This window comes from Meles meles, chromosome 6, assembly GCF_922984935.1.
Source record: "Meles meles chromosome 6, mMelMel3.1 paternal haplotype, whole genome shotgun sequence".
NCBI classification, from domain to species: domain Eukaryota; kingdom Metazoa; phylum Chordata; class Mammalia; order Carnivora; family Mustelidae; genus Meles; species Meles meles.
The window spans coordinates 106446510-106465753 of record NC_060071.1 but is presented as its reverse complement, the minus strand read 5'-3'; the positions used below and the strand labels follow the sequence as shown (position 1 = coordinate 106465753).

The following is a 19244-nucleotide window of genomic DNA, read 5'->3' as shown; positions in this document are numbered from 1 at the left end:
TTGCTGAAAGGTAGGAGGACCTGGAGGTTCTTAGTGATGAACCATCACTTCCCAAAGTCTAGACAGAATTTATGTATAAGAACCAGGCTGGATCTCATAGTCTGGCTTAGACAATCCCCCCCCCCCCCCCCCAACTTCCCTGACACCAGGAAACTGCATCTACCCCTCATTAGATGATGAACTCTCTTGGACAAGTACTGCCCAGTGTTGTATTTTGCTGTAGTACCGAACACCTTCATTGAGACCTTCGTTTCTCTCACCACTGCATCCAATCTATCCTGCTGAGCTTAACTCTCAGATGCTATCAAATCTATTCATTCCTTTCTCTCCTGGTTTCTGTTGCTTTCATCAGAGCCACAGCAGCTTCTTCTGGGACCATTACTGTGGGCTCCTTCCTGCTGCTCTCGCACTCCTCTAATCAGTATTGTGGGGCACAGTTGGGCAGTTTGTATACTGAACAAACAGCCTGCATTCCTGTGTCCTAGTGTGGGCCTTTGTTTATCTGGAGAGAATACCTTTGTGATGTATATGCAGGTGCCATATAATCCTGGTAGTATAGACCTGTACTATCTAAGACAGTAGCCACTAGCTACATGTGGCTACTTACATTTTAATTAATGGAAATAAGTAAAATTTAAAGTTGAATTCCATAATCATACTAGCCACATTGCGAGGGCTAAGTAGCCACATGTAGCTAGTGGCTACTGTATTGAGCAGTGCAGAAAAAGAAAATTTCCACTATTGCTGCCAGTTTTGTTAGACAGCACCGGATGGACTCCACTTCTAAACCTACCTCTATACAATTTGCTAGGGTGGATGATTTTAATACAAATCTAAATATGTCCCTCTCTTGCTTAAATGCCTTCAGTGATTTCCCCTTCCCATCAGTAGTGATCAATTAGCAGGTGGTGAGTCAATTTTGTGGGTCACAACCAGCGTAAGAACAAAACCAAGCTTATAAGGCCCTCTCTGATCTGAACCCTAGCTAACACCTACCTCTCAACACTGTTTTTGGCTAGGTTCCACTAATTTAGAACTGCTGGTGGATTCACCTGAGACAGATCCTCTTTCTTTCTTCCTCCCTTACTGCCTTCCTTCCCTCCCTTTCCCCCTTCCTTCCTCTGCCTTCCTTCCTTTCTTTCCTCCCTCCATCCCTCCTTTCTTCCCCTCCCCTCCCCCCTTCTTTCTTTTCCTTCCTTCATTCCTTCCTCCTTCTCTCTCTCTCTCTGGTCAAGCTGAACCCTCTCTTAGGAGTTCCGGTTCTGCCTTCTCTTTGCCTGGACAGATTCTACTCATCCCATAAGCCTCAGCTTAAGAAACGAATACTCCAGGAATCCTGCTCTGAACGCTGCAGAACGGGATGGATGCCCTTCTCTGACCTTTCATCACGAGCCGCAGACTTCCCTTAACAGGGTTGTAATATCATAATGATTTATTTAAGTGTTCGTTTCCGGCACTATACTAAGTTCTTTCAGCGCAAGAACTATGTTTCTCATCTTTGTATCTCAAAGGAGAAGCACGGCGCCTGAAACATACTAGGCACTCATTCAATAAATATTTGTTCAAAGAATAAACTAGGGAAGGAAAGAAAAATCAGTCAGCTGCGCGGACAATGTAAGTGCATTGCAGGCTTTGGCCATCAGAGGGAGCAGGCGCACCTCGGCTGGTGCGCAGGCGCGCATGGAGGGCGGGCGCCGTGGCGGCGGCAGCGGCGGCGGCGGCGGTCGTGGCTGCGGCCGGGGGAAGTGAATGGTTTTACCCAGAGGGCCCTGCGCCGTCTTTCTCCGCTGGCACCGGCGCTGCTCCCTGCTCCTCCTTCCCGGCCATGGCGTTCACGTTCGCGGCCTTCTGCTACATGCTGGCGCTGCTGCTCACCGCCGCGCTCATCTTCTTCGCCATCTGGCACGTGAGTAGCTGGGGCCGGGGGAAGAATGGCGAGGAGGCGGCGCAGCCTCTTCTCGCCCCGGGTCGGCGGTCCCGGCGGCGACGGCCCCCAGAGGTGCGCGCGCCGGGCGACGGGGCCGAAGCGAGGCAGGCCGCGCGGCGAGGGCTCTGTGAGCACTCCTTCTGCGGGCCGGGGGCTGCAGGTCCGGGGGGTGCGGGTCCAGGCTGCGATGGCCCGATGGATGCGCCCGCTGTGTCCCCTCGCAGGCCGCGCGCGCGGCTACTCCTCCCTGGATGGGTGGGGTGGCCGCGGTCCTGCGGGGGGCCCTGCGGGACAGCGCTTCGCCAGCACGGACCTTAGCTGGCCCCGGGCGCGGCATCCCCGCATCCCCGGGGAGGATGTCAAGGGCGCACGGAGGCATGCTGCGTGCTTAGCGGGAATGAAGTTTGCCGGTTACTGTTATTTAATCACATTGTCTTTCTTTCCGGGTTTCTGCCGGAATTTGGCCCAGATGAGATCATATAGCCTGCGTTAGATGAATTTCTAACTCTTTTCAGCACTTGTTGGGGCGCTCTTCGAGTAGAACGCCCTTTTTTCCGGATTCTGTTCCCTTGTGAACTTTGATGCAGATTGGATTCATCACTTTGTTGACTGCGTCTCCGAACTTTTCCCCTAAATCATACTTTGACCGCCAGAGTTTCTCGAGAGAGACTCTTGCTAGCCGCCCCTGTCTTCAGAGTAGCTGGGTTCAGTAGAGGTAGTTTTAATTTGATTTCGAAAATGCTCACAAATCTTAAACTTACCCAGGGCAGTTTTTTTTTTTTTTTCTTTTTTCTTTCTTTTTACCCACATCTTGCTGCAGGATAGAAGCACATCCTTACTGGTTTCTGTAAGGAACAAGTAAGTTCCTCGTGACAGTTCTGTAACAGATTTTTAAGGGTTCTTGTTTCTCTAGCATACAGTTAGAAGCAGCCTTCTGGAAGTCAGCATTCATTAAAAATGTATCTTATAGGGCGCCTGGGTGGCTCAGTGGTTTAAGCCCCTGCCTTAAGCCCCTGCTCAGGTCATGATCTCAGGGTCCTGGGATTGAGTCCCGCATTGGGCTCTCTGCTCGGCAGGGAGCCTGCTTCCCTCTTACTCTCTCTACCTGCCTCTCTGCCTATTTGTGATCTCTCTGTGTCAAATAAATAAATAAGATCTTTAAAAATAAATAAATAAATAAATGCATCTTATATTTGCTTCGCCCTCCTCATATTCTTTTAGTGGCTTCTGGAATATTAGTCTTTTGAATGATTTTTTTTAAAAAGAATTATCTATTTGACAGACAGAGATCACAAGTAGGCAGAGAGGCAGGCAGAGAGAGAGGGGGAAGCCGACTTCCCACTGAGCAGAGAGCCCAATGCGGGGCTCCATGAGGGGCTCGATCCCAGCACCCTGAGATCATGACCTGAGCCCAAGGCAGAGGCTTAACCCGCGAAGCCACCAGGGGCCCCAGTCTTTTGATTGTACATGTTCATTCATGTACATTTTAAGTCAGGTTTCATCAAGCCAATAACAAGGATTTCTTAGGGAACATAGCCTGGTGGAATGATTTAAATGACAGCAGTGTCTTGTGTTAAAAAAAAAAAAAAAATTCAAATGTAGAATGATAACCATAAATTACTCTCTTTTGATAAAGAGTGTGATTGTGTTTGTAATTATTTTAGAACCTAACTGCAGTATAGTGGGGAATGCTTAGGTAGGCTGTTCAGTAACTGCTCCCTCAAAACGCTTGTCAGTAGAAACCAATAAATTAAGAGCAGTTTAGGCTCTTTGGTGGAAGAACAATAAATAAAGATAATTTGGAATGCAAACTAGTCCCACTTTAGTAAGCCTGTGGTGAAAGTGAAATGTGTGGCTCCCTTCCATTTGTAGATGTGAATTTAAGTCATTTCCTGCTTGATGGGTACTCTCTGTCTTTTTGAGACATGAGGATTCTAAGCAAGAAAGCTGTGGATGGCTTTGTTTACATTTTGAACCTGTTTGTTTGGCTTAAGGAAAATCTGAACTGCAAAAAAAAAAAAAGGGTAATTTGGGGCACCTGGGTGGCTCAGTCAATTAAACATCTGCCCTTGGTTCAGGTCATGATCCCAGGGTTTTGGGATTGAGCCCTGTGTGGAGCTCCCTGCTCAGCTGGGAGTCTGCTTCTCCCTCTGCCCCTTACCCCACTTATTCTCCCTCCCTCTCAAATAAATAAAATCTTAAAATAAATAAATAAATAAATTTTAAAAATGGGTAACTTAGTTTTAGTGTTGAAATGAAAATGTTTCTGGTAATTTTAAGTCCTATTATAGAATTTTTAAAAATTCATTTATACTCCACAGATTGAGAGCTTTTATCCTTAGGGATTTCTTCGTAGTTCAGATAATTATGCATCCTTTGGGAACAGATTGAAAACTCTGAAGTATATAATTTTGATTTTTCTATTAACTACATAACCTTCAGTTTATTTTCTTAGGTCATTTAAGTATCAGAAAACTCATTTGGAAATTTCAAATAGAAATTCAAAGAATCCTGTTTACATTAATCATTGTATGGAGGATTTTTTTTTTTTTGTGCTAATGGTTACATCTGTCAGTTTACTCCTAGTTCATGTGATTGATACTCTGTGGTGAATAGAGGTAGGAGCATAGGTTTGTTTGAACAGAAGTCATTCCCTAAAGATATGCGTCAAATTTGAGGGTATCCTCAATTGCATAGTTTGTTATCTTTAGGTATATATCTGTTCTGCCTTAACACTTTTGTGGGACTTTTGTGAATATCTTTGTCCAGACGCACAGTCACTAAAGATAACGAAAACCAGTAGGTTAATCTTTACAGAAGAGTTGAAAACTCCAGCTTATAACACTCAAACAGAAGCTCATACAGTAACATACCTGTTAAAAGATCCCTGGAGGTCACCTGAAGAAAATGTCCAGTCAGAAGAGTTAGTTTTAAAACATAAGATTTATATTCTGCTATTAAATTGGATCTTACTATAGGCAAGTAATTTTATTTGCGATGACAGTCCTTACTTTGAACTTTATTACTAAGATGCATTGGGGATATATCACACAGCAAATGTCAGGTATTTGGTTAATAATATCCATAAGTAATCAGAAATTAGTATCTTCTAGTTGTACATTTATTTACTTTTTCTTTTTTAAAGATTTTATTTATTTATTTGACAGATAGAGATCACAAGTAGGCAGAGAGACAGGCAGAGAGAGAGAGAGGAGGAAGCAGTCTCCCTGCAGAGCAGAGAGCCGGATGTGGGGCTCGATCCCAGGACCCTGGGATCATGACCCGAGCCAAAGGCAGAGGCTTTAACCTACTGAGCCACCCAGGAGCCCCTGCATTTATATTTTTAACATTTATAACATTTATACGTGTTAGGTTTCATTAACAAAGGCAAATGCCTTTTGGTATGTTCTGTATTCTTTTTAAACTAGCCCCCCCACTCCCAACCGGGCTTTGTCCTTTTCCTTCAGTAGATATTGATTGAACATTTAAGTATGTGCTGGGGCTAGGGACATAGCAGCCAGCACAGCAAAATTGTCACGGAGCTTACATCTTGATGTCTAATTATGTTTTTCTATTCCTATTTTAGTTAGAATTTTTATTTGGTCAGGTTGGTTCATTTTGTAAAATTCTAGAAATTAAAAAACAACAACCATCTTTTTATGAAGTGAAGAACTTTAACAGGGAAATAAACCAGCATAGTAAAAGCTAGGAATATGGAACTCCATTGATTACTGGTAATACTGAGTAACAGCCTCACACAGGAAGGTACTTTTCCTAATTCACAAGTGGAAAGGCAGACTGAGTTCTCTATCTCCTGGATGACCAGTGACAGCAACTAAAATAATTCTATAAACTTGGTGCCTGTGGCTTCTTCTTTTGACATCTGACCAAGTACCACAAAGTGATGTGTTGCCCTTATTTTGATTTTTAATACATTTTGACTTTGAAGTTGTGCATTAAGTGACCCTGCTTTACAGCCACATTTGTCCAGAGTGTAGACAGAAACAATCTTTTAATATTTTTCATAAGTGGATGAAATCTCTCTCCCGTTACCACATTTATAGCTGTTTGACTCCTCTTACTGTGAGAAGTTGGTCTTACCTGGGTTACCCTTCTTCAGTCTTTAGTTTGGTGACCTCGGGAAATCACCCTCAAGTGTAGGAGATGTGCATAGGACCCAGAAGGAGGTTAGATTGATGACTTTTATCATGGCCTTGAACGGGGCAGCTCTTGCTTGTATGATGCCATTAGGTGCATTAGAACAAGATGCCTCTTGGGCAGAAGAATTAGGAATATCCTCCCGCCCATGCAGACACAGCTCCTCCGTGCAGAGCCTGATGCCAGGGTGCTTGGCAGCAGGAGCATGGGCTGGCTTTGGGCTTCCACCCTGGCCTTCTGTCCCATGCAGAAATTGTGCTACTCTGTGTGGCAGTCCAAGCCTGGTATTCCTCTATTATGAGGCCATTTCTTGTTATTTCCTATTGAAGCAGGACTTTGAAATGTATGTATTTGGGCACAGTGGGAACAAACTGAAGCATGTGAATCCATCTCTACTGTCCCACTGCGCTCTGATGTGGGTGGGGCATGCACAAATGATTAAAAATACTTCACCCGAGGGGCACACAAACCTGTACACAGATACTCCACTGGAAGAAATGCCATATTGGTAGTATCGTAAAGCCCTGTGCTCTGGGGCTGTGAGACGTATGCAATTATTTCCGCCCCAGGGAGTCAGGGAAACCTGCAGAGTGGAGCTGATGTAGGAAGAGGGGTTTTAGATGACGAATTTTTTTTTTTTTTAAAGATTTTATTTATTTATTTGACAGAGATCACAAGTAGGCAGAGAGGCAGGCAGAGAGAGAGAGGAGGAAGCAGGCTCCCTGCGGGGCAGAGAGCCCAGGACCCTGAGATTATGACCTGACCCAAAGGCAGAGGCTTTAACCCACTGAGCCAACCAGGTGCCCCTAGGATGACAAGTTTTGATAGATAGAAAAGATCATTTTAAGAAGAGAAAATAATTTTAATAGAGGCATTGAAAAATTGAAAATTGAAGATATTTATCACAGTGATACCAGATCATTTAAATGGTATTAGTTATTTATTAGGACATAATGAAGTTACTGTAAATTGGTACATGTAGTATTGGTATATTTTTGCTTTTGTTTTATTAACTTTATTCAATTATCATTTGATGATGAGGCAGGTTTGTTGCTGCTTTTTATTAAAGGGCCTAACTAATTTTAATTTTATTTTAGATTATAGCTTTTGATGAACTGAAGACTGATTACAAGAATCCTATAGACCAGTGTAATACCCTGAATCCTGTAAGTTATAATATAGGATTTTTCTTTAGATTTTTAAACTGTTTTTGTGCTTAATATAGTTTGAAAATGGCCGATATACTCAGTGGCATGACATATTTATTCTTTTTAAAGTAGGCAGGATTTACAAAAATACTTTTTCTCCTGCTTGACTGTTCTGACTATTATTAATCTGCCAGTGATCTTGTCAGCTGTCATACTAACATTCTTCCAATCTGCTTTTTACATTGTCGGCCAAAGACAGTTGAAAAGGTCAAAAAGATTAAAAGAGTCAAAATTGCATTAAAGGTGTGTACTGCTTTTTAGTTTAATGTTTTAATGCTACATTCATTTCGTGGGGAGGGTTAGGGCATTTGTATTTGTAAAATGTTTTGTTTGGTGTGCTTGTTCATATGCCTGTTGAGGTTTATGATTTCATGAAATTCCGCATTTTATGCAAATGTTTGCTTGCTGGCCTAGTCAAGTAGGGAAAGCTGTTAAATGCTTATGCATTTTAAAAAATGTTATAGCCATAGGCACTTTTATATTAAATTATTTGGTGCAGTGTTTGAAAGTTGGTTAACATAAAATGACTTTAATAGATGGTAAGATGGTTTTTCTGTTGTGACTTATTGGGAGATAGTCCCAAAGTGGAGTCTTCAGTACCATGTCTGCTTTTATCTTTCGTTATGTCTATTCTGGAATTAATTATTCACTCTTTCAGCTGATGTTTATTCAGAATCTTTTAGGTGAATAGCTCTTTCCTTAGGCTCTGGAATCAGTCATGCTGACCTTTGGACTCACGCTGCCAGAATTTTGTGGATAACAGTTGATCTACAAATGTCCACATAGTTATTTCTAATATAGATCCATTCTAAATTTCTAAGCCAGACTTGTCTTACACTAAGTTCTGAGCTCTGATGGATTTCGTTATAACGTGGCTCCATTGTGCTTAGGGATTTATATATATTTTTGGCTTCATTCAGTTTATTCATTTAGGAAGATTCTCATTTCACCTATAGGTTTGATTTTGCCTAATTGGTCAGAAGCTGAAAGGTTGTTTGTAAGAAGGCCATGATTATGTCTCCAAGAAATAGAATATAATAATTTATCTTAAAAATTACTTAAGATGAGAACTTGTGTAGGCTTTAGTTGTGTAAAACTATAAGACACTAGCACACCAGAGGGATTTTATTTAGAACGGGGTCTTTAAAGTGAGTGTGCTACTTTATCATTGTTTCCTCTATGAGTGATGCGATAAATTTTTAGTTTGTCTCTAGAGAACTGCTACAGTAAGACTTGATGTAGGTACAATTAAAAGTACCTGTTTCTCGGTTCTTACGAAATAAAATAGGTGAAGAATCTGCTTTCTCATTGGAAAGTAATAAGGTTGATTGTAAAGTATCTTAACCTACTGTTGAAACTGATTGTTACCAAGAGATTAAGGAGCCAAAATTTCTTTTTTTGACATTTGTTCATTAATAGTATTCTGTCTTCTCTGGCTTCTCATTACTTCAAATAACCAGATGATGATGAGGATGATAAGAGCTGAAATCAGATGAGGGCTTTCTTAGGCAACAGGCGCTCTGCTTTCCTTGAGCTTTTTCATTCAGTGCTCATGACCAGCCTAAAGGGTATGTGTATTGTCATTCTCTTGAATAGGAGGATAGGCTGCGGCTTAGCAGGGTTGAAGCACTATACCAGCAGGGTCACACAGCTAAGGTAGAACCAGCATTTGAACCCAGGCAGCTGGATTTTTACGCTCATGCTTTGGTATTTCCCTAATTTACAGTAAGTTTAAGAGGGACTAATTTAATTTTTACATATGTGTGATTTCTGACTCTCCTTCATGGAAGGAAATTCTCACTGAAAAAAATACATGTGCTTAGGACCTCCTAATGCTACATAGATTAGAAGGAAGTTTTTGCAACAGCACAAGTTAGTGTTTGGATAGTGTGCCGATAATTGGCTTACTAGCAGCGCATCTGACAGTTTTCCCTATTTAAAATTTGTTTTGACAATTCTGCCAAAGTATGGGGGAAGACAAATATTATTTTTAAAAATGTGAGCCTTAACTAGAGAATATTATGATTTGCATTTAAGTACTATCATTTCAGCCATATTTGCATGAGGAATTTTTTTGGGTACTGACTTTTAGGTAAACATTGGTTCCTAAATGGAACAATTTTTGTGCCACTTAATGGGGAAATTTCACCATTAAAGAATGATTGGAGTGGACTGGTTTTTATAAGAGATGCATTATAAAAGTTTCTGGATGTTTTTGACGAGAGGAGTGTGGCACGTGTTACATATTAGAACTGGAAGAGTTGCAGATTATCCGTATTCTCACTCTTACTAAAGTATATTGTTTAAGAGCCATAGGTATTGTGCTTTCAAAATAATTTTCTCCCCATATCTCAGTCTGGAAGTGTAGGATGAAAATTTGAATGATGATTTGTATTGTTAGCTATCACTTGGCTTTGGAGAGCTGAGATAGACTTATTATATTGTAAAAAAAACTCCTGTAATTTAAACTAGCATTATAAACAGCTCTAGTGGAACTCGTAATACAATATTTATTTTTCTTGGTTTGTCCTGGTTGTAGTCCTTGTGTTTCAAAGATTTCCTGTGGACATTTTCTTGTTTTTTTGCAGATATTTGATTTTGATCTTAATTAAATGGTGGCTCAATGGTTCGTATTATTTATATATATGCGGAGTTTATTTTTTGTTATTATATTGCTTAAGTTTGTAGAAGATACCTGGTTAGTAATATAGATTAATTGGTTTTACTGGAATTTCATTTAAAATATTATTCATTAAAAAACTTTGCTTTACAGCTTTGAAATGGAAAAAGTGACTTGGGAGTATTATAAAGTGGGCTTGAGTATGTAGTACAATTGTAATTATTTATACAGCAACAGTTTCCTCAGGAATGATCTGATGATGTTGAGGATTCATACAATTTTACTTTGGTATGATACAGTCATTTGAGAAGCTGGCTCTGTGTCTGTGACTTGCAGGAAGTTATTTAGCTTAAACTTGCAATGAAAAGTTTGGGACTTTCATTTAACAGAGTTATTAGGCTGAATGAAGTCTTTAGGATGAAAAAGATTTATTAAAAATAAAGCATGAATTCTTGGTCATATTTTAAAAAGCATTTTGCTTGAATTAATTTTTCTCATTTAGTACCACCTGTAATAAAAAAAATCATTTTGTTTTTGAGTTTTGAGTGTCTCCTGGTCTGCTGTGTCTGTAGTAGTTCACTGGAAAGCAGGTTTAAAGAAACAGGAAGCCATGTCAGAATTGGAGCTCAGGAACTGGGAAAATTTCAATTTTATGGTTCAGAACTGTCTTTTCCCTCCTACATTGCAGAATGCACATTGTTTGCATCTGTGTATATTAGTATTCTTTCCCCCCCGACTGTGCTGAGATTATTGGCTTTTGGCTTTCCATTGAAAAATTACTTTTGTGATAATGTGATGTGGTTTGCTAAATATTGTTTATGCAGCATTCCTGGTTTCTGTTTAAAGCTTTAAAACACTAATGTGTAAAATATTCTAAAAGGGAGTTTTGTTTTGTGGATTTTTTTATATCATGTTGCATGTGACCAGATACCTCCTTTTGTATTTTTATCCTTACTGAATGGTGGAAAGAAAAAGTATTCCAAGTGATCAGCAAATAACTAAACTGTCTGGGTGGTAACTTTGTGTAATTTAACTGTTACTGTAAGAATATGAGTTTTAAGTTTTAGGTTCTATTTATTCTTTTAGGGCAAGCTATATCATCTGGACAGTTTGCTTATAATTCTGCTTTTGGTAAAAAGTTAAATATGGAAATAGACCTCAATACCATCTTTCGGGCCTGATTCATAGAAAACAGTGAATTTTTTTCATTATGGAAACTTGGTTGCCACCTGCTTTCAAATTAGCATTTGACATACTGCCAAGGCATTTTGATAACTGGCTTGTGTTTTTCTTCCAGCTTGTACTCCCAGAGTACCTCATCCATGCTTTCTTCTGTGTCATGTTTCTTTGTGCAGCAGAGTGGCTTACGCTGGGTCTCAATATGCCTCTCTTGGCATATCATATTTGGAGGTAATATTTAGATATATTTCTAATACTTTACCTAATTATATTTTAATTATACTATGGTTGATACAGTTATCTTGCATGCTAGTCACCTAAATGAAAACTGAAAATTGGTTGGCATTTATTTTAAAAATCTAGCAGATGAACAAATCACTGTTTCAAAGTCCAGAGTGCTAACCATTACATGATGGGGCCACCAAATCACTGTTTCAATACCTTTTATGGTGCTTACTTTGTTACCCTTTAAAGGAGTTTTTCAAAAAGTGAGTTTTAATTTACGTACAGTAGTGTACATAAGTCTGAAGCCCCATCCCTGTCAGTTACCCCGTACCTCCCCGGGACAGCAGTGACCTCTGTCAACTTGTTTAAGTTTTTTCCATCTTTGAACTTTACATAATTCAAAATGTACAGGGTGTCTAACTTCTTTCTCCATGTTTATGATTTTAAATTTGGTTGTTTATAAAATATATTCACATTTCGTAACTACTAAAAGTTATGTCTGATCTATATAATAGAGGGTTTTTTTTTTTTAAGATTTTATTTATTTATTTGACAGACAGAGAGCACAAGTAGGCAGAGAGGCAGGCAGAGAGAGAAGAGGAAGCAGGATCTCCACGGAGCAGAGAGCCTGATGCGGGGCTCGATTCCAGGACCGTGGGATCATGACCTGAGCTGAAGGCAGAGGCTTTAACCCAGTGAGCCACCCAGGCGCCCCTAGAGGGTTTTTTTTTTTAAAAAAATAGGTTATTAAAAATCTCATTGCTCTTCGGAAATGTACTTAAGAAGTGTTTAGGTATAAAGTGGTATCACATCTGTAACTGATGATATCACATCTGTTTTGTAAAAAATGTGTGCATATTTGGAGCTAAGACTAAAAAGAGAAGGGTAAAGTTGCGTGATTAATGTGAGCATTTGGAATATTTTGGTGAAGTGTTCTTGCACCTTTTCTGTAAACCTAAAATTATGTTAAAATGTTATTAAAAGAAAGAAAAATCTCACTTCATTTTTACAGTTATTTTTCTTTTTCTTATATTTATGAAATTGTCGGGGAGACCAGATAGGACTTGTTTAACTGTGCTGATCTCTTATAGGGGCTCTTGTTTTAAAATTAAGATGATAAGAGGAAAGAACTCCACCATAGAACTAAAGTTAATCTTCCCTGCGTGGACCACCTCTCATTGCAACAAATGTTACTGGAGAAGAAAACCCCTCCTTCCCATTTTAGAGGTTGTCTTCCCTTTCAGAGCGGCTAATTGACTGTGTTTATTACAGGTATATGAGTAGACCAGTGATGAGTGGACCGGGACTCTATGACCCTACAACCATCATGAATGCAGACATTTTAGCGTATTGTCAGAAAGAAGGCTGGTGCAAATTAGCTTTTTATCTTCTAGCATTTTTTTACTACCTATACGGGTAAGTTTAAAAATAAAATGAATATATGATTTCCTTTTGCTTCCAAAAAAGTCTGTAGGTATTATGGTCTTCACACCTAAAAATCCACTTAAAGAAGAACTCAGTGTCTCGCAGGGTGGAGACTGGTAATGGCGCAGTGCACGCCCCAAATGCACGCCCCAAATGCACGCACACTATGATTATAAACTAATACTTGTCGAGGCGGCCAGCTGGTGTGCAATCAGAGGCAAAAAGTTTGGGCAGGGGGGCTGCTTCCTAAATTTTCGGACATAGTCGGTCAGGGAAGGATAATCCTCATTCTCCTGGCAAAGTGATGGCCTTGAGAGGATTGCAAAAAAAGTGTGAGTTTGCAAAAAAATGTTTGCTTGACTTCACTGTCTATTTTGAGATGATGTTTGATTTTTTTGTCATTCTTTATAAACTGTATGCTCTACCCTTTATTTTCTGGCTTGCTTGACCTGAATGGGCTGAATGAAAAACGAATCTCTCCTATATGATGTTGCAGTTATTGATTCTTCTCCCTTTATTCTATGATGGACTCATATCATTCCTCCAACTCAGGGTTTCTCAACCTCAGCACTATTGACATTTTGGGCATAAATCTTTGTTGTGGGGGCTCTCCTGGGCACTGCGGGGTGTCGAGCAGTGTCCCTGGCCTCCCCCCACTAGACGCCAGCAGTACCTCCTTTGGTCACCAAGACCAAAACTATATCTAGATGGTGCCAGATGCCCCCTACGGGGCAAAATCCAGCCCTGGTTGAGAACCACCGCCCTAGATGTCCTGTAGATTCTCACTAAAATGAGAAAAGGACACAAGTGTGGAATTAAACTTCTTTAAGCCACATAAATATAGTTTCTCATCTTATCAACATATAGAATCAGATGACATTCCACCTGATTGTTTTCTTTCTTTTTTTTTTTTTTTAAAGTTTTAATTTATTTGACAGAAAGAGAGAGTGCACAAGTAGGCAGAGTGAGAGGGAGCCCAATGAAGGGCCTGATCCCACAACCCTGAGATTATGACCTGAGCCAAAGGTAGATGCTTTACCGACTGAGCCACCCAGCACCCCTCTTTTTTTTAAAAAGCACTTTCTGTGTGTCGGGCACTGTGCAGGTGGCCACACATATACACAGCTGCTGTCTCCAGTTACTGAACAGACTGAGCCACCCAGGCGCCCCTTGATTTTCAAACAATGAAGAAAATTGGCTGTGTAAGATGGAATTGTAATCATTCAGCTTCTTCCTATTCCCCTCTCCTTTTTGTTACTTGAAAACTTGCTAAGTATTAGATGGTAGATTTATATTCTTTTTTTTTTTTTTTTTTTTAAGATTATTTATTTATTTATTTGACAGAGAGAGAGATCACAAGTAGATAGAGAGGCAGGCAGAGAGAGAGAGGGAAGCAGGCTCCCCGCTGAGCAGAGAGCCAGATGCGGGACTCGATCCCAGGACCCTGAGATCATGACCTGAGCCGAAGGCAGCGGCTTAACCCACTGAGCCACCCAGGCGCCCCGGTAGATTTATATTCATAGTTCTTTTTATTTCATATACGTTTCCATTATGGAAAACAATGAAGTACGAGACTGAAATTTATGAAAAAGGTATGTTTATCCTTTTAGAGGCTATAATTGTGAAAATGAGTAGCCTTTAGTGCATTTACAGATGCTCATTTACGAAACAAAAATAGTAAGTTCTGAAAAGTGAAATGCCAGGTGTCATTTTCATTTCCTGTTAATTTTCATTTTTTCAGTTTCTTTAACAAATGCCTAGAACAGTGCTGGCATATAGCAGGCACTTCAGATGTATTTGTTGAGGGGTGCCTGGGTGACTCAGCTGGTTAAGTGTCTGACTAGATCTCAGCTCAGGTCTTGATCTCAGGGTCATGAGTTCAAGCCCCATGTTGGGTTCATGCTCGCTGTGGAGCCTACTTAATTAAAAAAAAAAAAGACATACTTGTTGAAAGGAAGAAATGAATCATTGAATAAATGATAATATCGGAAATGTACAGTTGAGGGAAAATACTCACCAGGAGATGGTGGCACTATGTCATTTCATTTCTGCTTTAAATTGTTAATTGAGTTTAAACAACCCTTTGCTTTGTATTTCCACATAGAGATCCGTGCTTTTGAACCATGCCTGTCCCACATCATTCTGGTAAAATTGCCCTGAATTAAATGGCTGTTGTTTTTATTTTGCTCATTTGTACAGTTTGTCAGCCCTGTTGCTATTGTCTAGAGCCTTTCTCTAATGGGGAGGTTTCTTAATTGACCATTCCCATCTGTAAAATGGGGATAATAATGGCACTCACCTCCTGGGACTGCTTGGAGGACTCAGCGAGGTCATGTACATAAAAGATCTGGTGGAGGGCCCGGCATGAAGTGAGCCCTCTGGAGATGCTCGCTGCTATTGTTAGACAACTCCGGAGCAGTGTACTGTTTGGATTGCTTCTCTAAGCTCTGGTCCCCTATTAAGCTTTCAGCTGTGCTGTTCTACTTGCTAAAATTGGAAAAGAAATAGAGGACAACCACAGCACATGCACTGAGCCAAGTCCTACCTTAAGCAGAAGTCCATAAATGCAAATTGAGATCATACTGTGAACTGGTTGGTCGTTGGTCTTTTCACTTTCTGCGGTGGCATGATACTATACACCAGTTTGCTTTGTAAAGCAGACTCAACTTTTTGGTGCTTTTAGTTTTTCTAGTTAGAATGTTTGAATTAATAGGCCTTTTCTTCTTTTCAGCATGATCTATGTTTTGGTGAGCTCTTAGAACAACACACAGAAGAATTGGTCCAGTAAGTGCATGCAAAAAGCCACCAAATGAAGGGATTCTATCCAGCAAGATCCTGTTTCCAAGAGTAGCCTATGGAATCTGATCAGTTACTTTAAAAAAATGACTCCTTATTTTTTAAATGTTTCCACATTTTTTGCTTGTGGAAAGACTGTTTTCATATGTTATACATGGATAAAGAATTTAAATGGAATTACGTATAAATTAATATAAAATGATTACCTCTGGTGTTGACAGGTTTGAACTTGCACTCCTTAAGGAACAGCCATAATCCCTTGAATGATTGCATTAATTATTGACTATCCTTAGTCCATTGGAAGCTTTTGTTATATATAGGAACTTGTAGGGCTCATTTTGGTTTATTGAAATGCCATCTAATTATAAATTAGCTGTAGATATCAGGTGCTTCTGATGAACTGAAAATATATATCTGATTTGTGGGAAACTTCATGAGTTTCCTCATTTATCATGTATGTGATTATATATGGACACATTACAAAATAAGAAGAGTGGGATTTTTTTCCCTTCAACTTGAATATTATCCTGTATATTGCATGAATGAGAGATTTCCCATATTTCCATCAGAGTAATATACTTGCTTTAATTCTTAAGCATAAGTGAACATGATATAAAAACATATGCTGAATTACTTGTGAAGAATGCATTTAAAGCTATTTTAAATGTGTTTTAATTTGTAAGATATCACTTAATAAGAAATTGGTTATTATACTTACTGTTCTAATCTGGTGGTAAAGGTATTCTTAAGAATTTGCAAGTACTTTAGATTTTCAAAACTGAATGAGAGAGAACATTGTATAACCGTCCTGCTGTTCCTTTAGTGCAATACAATAAAACTCTAAAATTAACTTATTTTCAGTGCATTGTTTTAAAGATTACAAATAGCTATTTCTTACACTTGCTTAATCCATAATAAAGACATATTACTGTCGGTTTTTTTAAAAAAAAGTAGAGTACGATATCGTGTATGTGCGTGTGTTGTTTTTTTTTTTTTAAATATCATGCCTGCATCTCAAAAAGGAGTATTTTTAAATTGCTAAAAGCACATTACCCTCTGTCACTTGACCAGACTTACAAACATTGATGGCACAGCATCATCATTTTTCTTAACCAATTTAAAAAATTATTGTGAGACTTAAAATGTTAAAAATTTCCCCCCCTTTCTGAAACAGCAGGTTTCAAGGAAAAATAACTTGTTAAATTTGACTTTTTATTGCTGCTTGTAAGGCAGGTAAATTATGGCTTGCATGTTTGGGGAAGAATTCTTGGGCTTTATTTGGAATGAGGTAGTTAAGGCAATTGAAAATAGTGTAAGTGGTTCAGAAGTTCTTAAAAGATCAGAGAAAGAAAACCACATAATGCTCATGGGAGTTTGATGGATGAGTCTGTGGAATTCTTATTCTGAGAGCTCTTTGAATTAGATGCTGTTGAATTCTCAGCAGAGAAAATGCCTCCCCACCTTTGGGAGAGTAGATGTTAACATTTTGGGATTGTGTGACAGGGTGAGAGTGCCGAAGAAGAGGATGTAGACTCAGAAGAGCGAGGAGAGCCAGACCGTTTCATAACGAGAGAAGCTTTGAAGACCTTACATTTTATGGTCTGGAGGACACCTGGAGGGATCTGGCTGTTGGGTCAGTTCATACAGAAAATTATTCATTGACCAGTTGGTAGGCACTGAAGATTCGTGCTCCGAGTTTGAGCAGTCATTCAGTTTCTAATCCAGCTAATTATGTCAGCACCCACTCCTCATTTTTCTTTCTGGTTCACAAATACTTTTGATCATGAGAGACCTTGTCAAGTCCAGATAGGTTTCTTGGGGCCATTACTTTAGCATTCCTTTCAAAGTATTTTCACAAGCCCTTGCTGTCTCTTAGCAAGCACTACTTTCTTTTATAAGTTTTAACACATCTCCTTGTAATAATGTATTCCAGAATACTCTCCAAAATTCTGCAAGGTTTACTGGCTGCAATTTGTGAAAGCCACCTTCTCATGCTTCAAAAATTAGATACATAGTCCTTAGCTGATTCCTTAAAGGTGACTGACTGCCAGTGAGATTTACCCATGTCAGTGGTAGGTTGTTGGTTTGTAGGCATGTACGCGATTGTAAAAGATTGAGTACCTGGAAGCTCAAAATATCTACCCACTTTGATATTTTAGGAACTTAAATCAATCACCAGGAGGAAGTAGAAACAAAGTACTTGCATTAGGCATATTCTACTGGCTCTTTTCCTTGTTTGGAATCTATTTTGTGCCTGCCATTAATCTGGTTGGGGCAGCCCTTGTGTTCTATTATTCCTGTAGGTCCAGCTGTGGCATAGTTAGCCTGGGTTCCTAACCCTTCCAGCTTTTACCACCCTGTTCCCTGTGCAGTGACAGCTGTTTATTACATAGGTAATTTTTTTTTCCTTGTTGCAATTGCTTTTGCTCTTATGTGCTTTATCTTGAAGAGTTCTCCAACTTCCAGATACCATTAGTATACCACACTGTGGTTTGTGTCTATACTGACAACTCTTTGTTGCTATGATACTATAGATTCTCCTGAATTAAAAATCTCATGTAATAAATATAGTCTCTTTAGCAGTTATTCTAAGGAGTAATTATAGTATATCAGGAATATGTCCCTTCAGTGCTAAGGAGGTTTAGGAGTAGAAACTTATTAATGATGTTTAATGATTTTCAGAGTCCTTAACTGGTATTGTCCAGTTGCCCCATGGTTGAGGAAAGGTGGGTCCCAGGTGATGGATGGAGTGCAAATTTGTTTGAAGTTTGGATTATTTTTCATGGAAGGGGGAAGTGATAGGAAATGATCAGACAGTTGCTTTTGACATATGTCAAGTATTATGAAAGCATATGAGAAGCCTCATGGGTTACACCATGAACTGCCTGATCTAGCAGTCAAGATCAGATCTGGGGATCTGTAACACAGTACATGGTGGTTTGTGGTATGTGTCTCTTTTAAAGCCTGTTCAGAGGGGCGCTTGGGTGGCTCAGTCGGTTAAGTGTCTGCCTTTGGCTCAGGTCATGATCCCAGGGTCCTGGGATCGAGCCCCGCATTGGGCTCCCTGCTCAGCAGGGAGCCTGCTTCTTCCTCTCCCTCTGCCTGCCACTCCCCCTGCTTGTGCTCCCTCTCTCTGTCAAATAAATAAACTCTTAAAAAAAATAAATAAATAAAGCCTGTTCAGTATATTTGGCCTGAGAAGCACTCACGCTGATAGCTCTCATAGAGCTCTTCTTCGCTCCTCAGGTCGACATGTTTTGAAAATAGGTCAGATGTGTGCATGGAGAGGAGGTAGACATGTAGATACACTCTGAAACCAGAGAAATATTTTCCTTGCTACAGCATCTCTCTTTTCTTCCAATTATATGTTTATGAACAGTATTCACGGAATATTATTGCCATGATGCAAATAGTGACTTCTGTATCTCTTACACCCTGCGGGGGTGTGAGCTTTCATTTTAGGTGTGGCTACGTCAGAGCAGGGTGATGTTGTATCACACTCAAATAATTTGTATTTAGAAGTATTCATGTCGTTTATTATTTATATGTCATTCAACAGGCACAGATATGCATCTCAATAATCAGTTGTATGGTGTAATTTTGACAGTAAAAATACTTTAAACCAACTCTGTTTTCAAAGGGAAAAGATAAATATATTGATATTTGTCAAGCATTGTTCATAAAAGTACTCGTATTTATCCTTTCG

The 19244-nt window shown here is 39.6% G+C and overlaps 1 protein-coding gene across 1 annotated transcript; it reads left to right on the top strand.

Annotated features, from left to right (window-relative positions):
- The first annotated feature begins 1694 nt into the window (after positions 1 to 1694).
- Positions 1695 to 16392, top strand: CNIH1 (cornichon family AMPA receptor auxiliary protein 1). The gene is made up of 5 exons (XM_046009798.1): positions 1695 to 1906; positions 7183 to 7251; positions 11211 to 11323; positions 12590 to 12733; positions 15474 to 16392. The coding sequence occupies exons 1-5, from the start codon at positions 1826 to 1828 to the stop codon at positions 15499 to 15501; spliced, it is 435 nt and encodes a 144-aa protein (XP_045865754.1). The 5' UTR covers positions 1695 to 1825; the 3' UTR covers positions 15502 to 16392.
- Positions 16393 to 19244: the final 2852 nt, after the last annotated feature.

What these genes read in the sequence shown, in the direction of transcription:
- CNIH1 (XM_046009798.1), top strand. Translation starts at nt 1,826, where the DNA reads ATGGCGTTCACGTTCGCGGCCTTCTGCTACATGCTGGCGCTGCTGCTC. An exon ending in TCTTCTTCGCCATCTGGCAC is followed by an intron (nt 1,907 to 7,182) that starts GTGAGTAGCTGG and finishes ATTTTATTTTAG; the next exon opens with ATTATAGCTTTTGATGAACT. An exon ending in AGTGTAATACCCTGAATCCT is followed by an intron (nt 7,252 to 11,210) that starts GTAAGTTATAAT and finishes TTTTTCTTCCAG; the next exon opens with CTTGTACTCCCAGAGTACCT.